This window comes from Kryptolebias marmoratus, linkage group LG5 (assembly GCF_001649575.2).
Source record: "Kryptolebias marmoratus isolate JLee-2015 linkage group LG5, ASM164957v2, whole genome shotgun sequence".
NCBI classification, from domain to species: Eukaryota; Metazoa; Chordata; class Actinopteri; order Cyprinodontiformes; family Rivulidae; genus Kryptolebias; species Kryptolebias marmoratus.
In genome coordinates this window covers 5092421-5099744 of record NC_051434.1, presented here as the reverse complement: position 1 = coordinate 5099744, position 7324 = coordinate 5092421, and the positions used below count along the sequence as shown (strand labels likewise).

General features: G+C 38.8%; 2 protein-coding genes across 2 annotated transcripts; one reads left to right on the top strand and one right to left on the bottom strand.

Moving 5' to 3' along the window:
• Positions 1-260: 260 nt before the first annotated feature.
• Positions 261-2697, top strand: LOC108243899 (saxitoxin and tetrodotoxin-binding protein 1-like). The gene is given in 9 exon segments (XM_025008947.2): positions 261-453; positions 571-690; positions 777-859; positions 1055-1200; positions 1327-1424; positions 2160-2285; positions 2405-2433; positions 2435-2525; positions 2607-2697. Coding segments are annotated over 9 exon segments (780 nt in total). The 5' UTR covers positions 261-410; the 3' UTR covers positions 2651-2697.
• Positions 2698-4137: 1440 nt separating this feature from the next.
• On the bottom strand, positions 4138-6422 carry LOC108243935 (saxitoxin and tetrodotoxin-binding protein 1-like). The gene is made up of 6 exons (XM_017429699.3): positions 6120-6422; positions 5795-5940; positions 5530-5630; positions 4608-4733; positions 4371-4490; positions 4138-4290 (listed from the first exon to the last, which is right to left on the bottom strand). The coding sequence occupies exons 1-6, from the start codon at positions 6246-6248 to the stop codon at positions 4247-4249; spliced, it is 666 nt and encodes a 221-aa protein (XP_017285188.1). The 5' UTR covers positions 6249-6422; the 3' UTR covers positions 4138-4246.
• Positions 6423-7324: the final 902 nt, after the last annotated feature.

Here is a 7324-nt window from a genome sequence, read left to right as displayed (position 1 = left end):
TACCTATTATGTAACTGTGCCTACAGGGACCAGGCTGTATTATAAAGTGACTTGTTACCTTGTATTTATAGAGTACATACCAGGTACTTACTGCTTAGTTTTACTGTATTTGTCATGTCTTGAAGAGGCGACCTGCCTCTGGTTGCTTTAAGATTCAATCACAACATCAGCCTCCTCTACAAAATATTTATTTATCTATTTATTTTTAAATATTGTCGGCCTGGCAACACAATCTAAAGCAGGATTGTTACTGTTATTGTGTATGAAGGTGTGTTTCTTTTGTCATTTCTTATTTTCAAGTTTGTTCTGTGTGTTTTTGTGCATCAGGACTAGAAAAGGACGGAGAGGCTCAGGAGTACACCGAAATCGGAGACGTGGACTTCTATCAGACCTGCGACGACTGTCTGCTGATGGACTACAAAACCTCAACGCATCAATTCCTGCTGTTCTACAGTAAAACGCTCACACACAACTTTACAATAAAAACTGAGTCAGCATTTCCCCTGCTGTGACCGTCCCGCCCGCTGAACTCAGTTTTGTTAACGTGAATGATCTTGTTTTGTGCATCAGAGAAGGAGGGGTCACATCAGGATGCTGAGCAGCATAAAACCCACCACGATGACCACAAGAAACTGGCTGAGTGTATGGGATTCCCTCACAACAAGCCGTTTGTCTATAATGGAAAAGCAGGTCAGTGACTTTAAATGACTGACGGCTGTCGACACGATCGTTATGCTTTACTTTATCTAATGTTCTCTTTCTATCTCTTTGTACAGACTTTTGTCACAAGTTGTCAGCTCCGTTATCAGAAGAATGCCGGCCGCTGGTCACAGCTTTGTCTCTGGATGACATGTCTGTGGTAAATGTTCAAATTCTGTAATGGACAACATTTTATCAGTTGACATTTACCATCCATTGTAATCTGTTAGAGACATAAAAGTCTAATTTCGTTCATTTTCACAAATACTAGCAGCATTTAAAAAATTCTAGAAAAACTCCAGAGAAGCTCAATTGGGCCAGACTTTGACCCGTTCTCCTCTTGCCCCCACTGCAGATTTATGGCAACTGGATTATGGTCTGGTCCGTGTCTGAACGTGAAATAGGTAAAGCCTTGCTGGGAATGATGGCCACCTCTCACGTAGAGTTCAAAGCTCTCCATGATAACAAAGCTGTTGAGTTCATTCTGAGGAACATGTTTACGTGAGTTCCCACATTTAAACACTGACTCAGAGACACGCTGTAGCCACATTATCTGACAGTGCAGGAGTCCCTGAGAGACAGCACACATGGCAGACTGATGTTGCTTTCTTCTCTCGTTGTTTTCAGTGGAGGTCACAAGTCCTGTATTACCTACTATGCCAACATGACAAAGGTCCCTGATGATCCTGAGGAAAACTCAGCAAAGTGTGTTTTTTTTTTTTTCAGTAAGTCAGAACGCCACCCAAATTTACCCCACAATAAATGTAACATGTTCATGTCGACTTTTTTAGCACAATATAACAATCACAGGTGCAGTTTGTATCGTAGTAATCTGGTCACACATGCAGTACATTCCAGCCATGTTTAGTTAAAACGCACAGACTGTATTGTCAACGGCTTATAAACTGAGCGCAACCATGACCAAACCCTCCTGGCTGCAACTGAAACACAATCAAGTCAGGTCTGACGTCATTCGGAGATCCGAGTTTCAAGTTCAGATGTAAATGGAATTCAGCGTCAAACATCAACATAAAAAAAATATCTGCTGAAAGTACCAACAACAATTTTTACAGTCTGAGAAGTATGGGCACTATTTACCTTAAAAGGTATAACAAAGAAGACACAAGACACAAAATACAGGTTATCTACCAGGGATTGTTATTGATGTGTGTGTGTGTGTGTGGACTTGTATTTGGTACATTGTGGGGACAATTTTCCTAACTTTTGAGGACCAACTGCTCCTTGTGGAGACCAAAGCCTGGTCCCCACGAGGAGAAATTATGTTTTTGGGTTAGGGGTTAGGTTTAGGACTAAGGTGTGAATTGATTTTAGGTTTGGTTTAGGGTTAGGTATGTACTGGTAATGGTTAGGGTTAGGGTAAGGGTCAGGGTTAGGCTGTAGTAATGTATGGAAGTCCCTGCAAAGGTAGAGAGACAGACATGTGGGTGTGTGTGTTTTAGGACAGGAGACGAACGGCGTGCTTCAGGCATACAACGAAACAGGAGTGGTGGACTTCTATCAGACCTGCCCCGACTGTCTGCTGATCACCTACAATATCTTGGCGGAGCGATTCCTGCTCTCCTACAGTAAGACACTCATACAGACACAGCATCTCATTAAAAATTATTCAGCCTTTATCACAGAGTGACTTTCCTCACATTAAATGTGGTTTTCTTAACGTGAACGGTCTTGTTTTGTCCCTCAGGGAGAGAGGGGTCACATCAGGATGTCAAGCAGCATAAAACCCACCATGCTGAATATAAAAAAAGTGTCTGAATGTTTGGGATTCCCCGACAGACCACCATATATCTACAACGGAAAAGCAGGTCAGTCACTTCAAACCACAATACTGCCAAAATCAGCACGTTTACCTCATCTGACTTTCTCTTTTTATCTTTTTTTTACAGATTTCTGTCACAAGAAATCAGCTCCAGAGCCGAGCGCTGAGTAGCCCTGAGTGGAGCAGGAAGGGAAGAGAAATAAACGCAAAAGCCTTCACAAATGTGTCTTTGTCTTGTTTTATTTCTAATAAAACTGCTTTTATTGGACAAACTTCAACATGAATAAAAGTCTGGATTAAAAATAAAAGATTTAAAACAAAAGTATTTCAGCTGTTTGATCAAGTTTAATCTGAACATTTTAATATTATTATTTGTTTTTTATTATTAATAATCATATTACAGATTGTGTTTAAGTTTTAAATGCAGAAGTGGGAAAAAAATCTGGCTTCAAACCAATTTGATATTTGCCAACCATCCAAACATCCAACCACTGGCCTCCATCCAACCATCCAAACATCCAACCATCAGCCTTCATCCAACCATCGTCAGAAACACAGATCACTGCCAAGTTCAGCACAAAACGTTTTAATTTAAGTCGTTTAAATCTCTAAATCTGTTCATTTGTTCTCGAAGAAAATGTTACTGTTTCAATTAATCAAACTAAAAAAAACTTTTTTTTCAGATCCTAAAAGCTCAGCTTAATTTATCAGAACCTTATTTATTTCTGCTCTGAGAAATAGACAAAGTGTTTAAAAATACCTGAATTGAAACCAAATCACTTAAATAGTTTTACACAATATGGGTATATATAATAATATATAGAAAGATATTTTAATAACCAAACTGAAAGCTAATGCAAATATAAACAGATACTTAATTGCAAAACAGACAGATTTTTGTGAAAAGATAAATACTTTAATAAAACTGTTAATAGAACTATTTCAGTCTGCTTTGTTCTTAATCATAAACAAATTAAAACATGTGATGATAACATTATACGTTTCATTTTTAATCAATAAATCCTAATTTATATGTTAAATTTAGCCAGATTCATTAACTCTCTGCAGCTTTTCTCCAAGGTAATAAATACATTTGTTTAGCTTTGTAAAAATAGATTTTCTGTTCTCTTTTGTTGCAATTTGAGAAAGTTTTGTTTTCTTGTTTATTACAGAGACAAGTAAAATAGGAAGACTTAACTGCAGAATAAAGAAGCAAAAAGCAGCAGACGAAAAGCAAACCCAACTTTAACTCAGCACCGAGAAAAAAAAAAAACTGAACAAGCGGAGAACCCAAAATCCAAACAAAATATCCATGCTCTGGGACAGAAATTACTCCAAAAGAACAGGATAAAAGTGGAAACACAAAGATGATAAGAGTAACTGAGGACATCTAGTGGCAATGAGAGGAACCAAAGGAGAACCAAATATTTCAGCCGTTGGCTGAAATAAAAAAATGTTATTAAAATGTTTAGATTAAAATTTATCAAACAGCTGAAATACTTTTGTTTTAAATCTTTTATTTTTAATCCAGACTTGACCTTTTCTGATCTTAACCAAACGCTCTGTGTTTGTTTCTGTCTGCCTTCGTGAACTCATTTTGTTTTAAGTCACTGTTTGTCAATCTGAACAGATCCACACACACACTCAGATGTTTTATTCATGTTGAAGTTTGTCCGATAAAAGTAGTTTTATTGTGAATAAAACAAGACAGACACATTTGTGAAGGCTTTTGCGTTTATTTCTCTTCCCTTCCTGCTCCACTCAGGGCTACTCAGCGCTCGGCTCTGGAGCTGATTTCTTGTGACAGAAATCTGTAAAAAAAGATAAAAAGAGAAAGTCAGATGAGGTAAACGTGCTGATTTTGGCAGTATTGTGGTTTGAAGTGACTGACCTGCTTTTCCGTTGTAGATAAATGGTTGGCTTTGGGGGAATCCCAAACACTCAGCCACTTTCAAATGATCAGCATGGTGGGTTTTATGCTGCTCGACATCCTGATGGGACCCCTCTCTCCCTGAGGGACAAAACGAGACCGTTCACGTTAACAAAACTGAGTTCAGCGGGCGGGACGGTCACAGCAGGGGAAATGCTGACTCGGTTTTTATTGTTAAGTTGTGTGCGAGCGTTTTACTGTAGAACAGCAGGAATTGATGCGTTGAGGTTTTGTAGTCCATCAGCAGACAGTCGTCGCAGGTCTGATAGAAGTCCACGTCTCCGATTTCGGTGTACTCCTGAGCCTCTCCGTCCTTTTCTAGTCCTGATGCACAAAAACACACAGAACAAACTTGAAAATAAGAAATGACAAAAGAAACACACCTTCATACACAATAACAGTAACAATCCTGCTTTAGATTGTGTTGCCAGGCCGACAATATTTAAAAATAAATAGATAAATAAATATTTTGTAGAGGAGGCTGATGTTGTGATTGAATCTTAAAGCAACCAGAGGCAGGTCGCCTCTTCAAGACATGACAAATACAGTAAAACTAAGCAGTAAGTACCTGGTATGTACTCTATAAATACAAGGTAACAAGTCACTTTATAATACAGCCTGGTCCCTGTAGGCACAGTTACATAATAGGTAAGTAGGTAGCTTTTCTGTACCCAATAAGTACCAGATAAATACGCAGTGTACCTGGTCTGTATCAGGATAATACCCAGTATCAGATTAATACCAGGTAAGTACATACCAAATACAGATTGGGCTGTAAGATACATGTCTACCAATTATAGTTGCCACTTGTCTTAGCAGCCTCTATATGTCAAATACTAACCCAAAGTTTTATCTACAAAATGTGAACCAAGTATAGCTGATGTTTGTGCTGAGCAGGAAAGAAGTCGATTAATAATGTTTCTAAACTTATTACGGTCAATGTCTTGTATATAAAGATATTTTTTGTTTTTTGGAGGTTTGATACTTTATTTCTGTTGCTTTTTAATTCTTGTGGATCTATTATCACAACATGAACATATCTTTATTCTGGTGACTACTACTACAGATCACACTGAACCATTGATTATTTGGTTTATTACAACAGTCTTGATGATCTGACTTACTGATGGAATCAGATTTATTGTGTGGTGTTCAGCATCATCCGAGGGCATCGTCATCTTGGTATAGTAGGTGGTACAATGGGCAAGGTTTCCATTGTCACTAAAAACAACAACATTCAGTCAGAAAACAACAACAGTCTGTTTAACTTCAGACTTCCAAACAAATACATTTGCTGTCTGCTCATTTTGATTCCTTTCTGCCTTTAACCTCAGATACCGCAGCCATACTTCTGTCAGAGGCATTGTTTCAATGTGAAAACTCACACAAATTGGTTTCTCTCAATGTAGTCAATAGTTTTGTTGTCGTTGTCGAGTTTGAACTCTACATGGGAGCTAAGAAGGTTTTCCAGTAAGCCATGGCCCAAGTCATGGTTAGAAACGGACCAGACCAGAACCCAGTCGCCGAAAATCTGCAGGAGGGGGGGAAGACGACAAGTCAGCATCTGAGCCAACCTGGAACATGTTCTGTGTTTCTCTGGGAATGTGGGATAATTACAAAAAATGCTTGTGAAAATAAGCAAAATTAATCTTTAACACCTGAAAGTAACAGATACCAAAAATAAGTGACATGCAGAAAAATAAATCTGACCTCATGCAGATCTTTTGTTGGCAGCCTTTTGGTCACATTAGCGCATTCTTCAGCAGCTGGGCCCGGTGCTGCGTTGGTGCCGATCACCACCAGCAGCAGCAGAAGAATCGTTCCCTTCAGAAAACTCATGGTTCTCAGAGATGAAAATCAAACACTCTGCGCTTCAACGGGACAGGTGCAAACAGGAGGACAACTGTTTGGTATATAAGGCCTCAGGGGTCAAAGATAATGTGTGCTTAGTGAGTTAACACAATCTTTCTTTGACTTTGCTGATGTTTATCCATGTCTTGGTCATGGAACATTTAGTGACTCCAGATTATTATGGAAAATGTTATTGAAATCTAAAAGGCTGAAAGTCATGACTCTTACCCAGGATGTCCATATTTCTTTTGAGCCTTGGTTTGAGCCATAAGGGGTACTGGTTCAAATATTTTACTATAAAATGGAATAAGAAGACAAAATACCACCAGTTGATGTTATTTCCTTTTAAGTAAACAGATGCAAAGTGTTTTTGCTGGAGTGTAAACATGTTGTGTAACCTGTCGCAGACATTAGCAACAATGATCCTAAATGTAACACAGCAGAACACACAGGTTGCTGTTTTCTTGCTTTTTAAGGGACTTTAACAATAATACCAAACTTAATATCATCCTGACTGCCAGTAGCTAAAACCTGTTCTCTGTGGGGGACATTTGTAAACCTTGAATATCTCCCACCCACTGCATAATACTGAATGAACTCCTTTTGCAACCTGGACATTTAGGGCTTTTCACTGATAACAAATGTGAAGGGGTGGGTGGAATTTTACATGGTGGTGAGGAGGATAAATCAGAATATTATGTCAGCTTCTACCCCTTTGTTTGAAAGTGCCCCTAAGGGTCAGATAACTCTACATACCTGTTTTTCACAGGTTCTGTTCGAGAAGATGCTCAGTATTTTCCTCTCCTTCATCCACAGACTCATGCCCTCCATGGATCAAGTGTCTGTCCCTTTTTCTAAGAATCAAGTGAAGAGGCCGGACGGACTCAAAATGAACGATGTTTTCACCCCACAAAGGCTGACTATACCAAAGTCTAAAGCACTTTTTTAACCTTTTGTCGAGTCAGGTTTTACCTAAAAAAAAAAAAAATCCACCATCTTTTTTCAACAACTACACGCCTGTTACTGCAGCTTGAAAACCCTAAAGAAACCATATCTGGCCCAAA

Coding starts and splice junctions, on each gene's coding strand:
- LOC108243935 (XM_017429699.3), bottom strand. CDS start 6,248: ATGAGTTTTCTGAAGGGAACGATTCTTCTGCTGCTGCTGGTGGTGATC. Junction 5,631..5,794: donor ATTGAGAGAAACCAATTTGT/GTGAGTTTTCAC, acceptor TGTTGTTTTTAG/TGACAATGGAAACCTTGCCC. Junction 4,291..4,370: donor TATCTACAACGGAAAAGCAG/GTCAGTCACTTC, acceptor CTTTTTTTACAG/ATTTCTGTCACAAGAAATCA.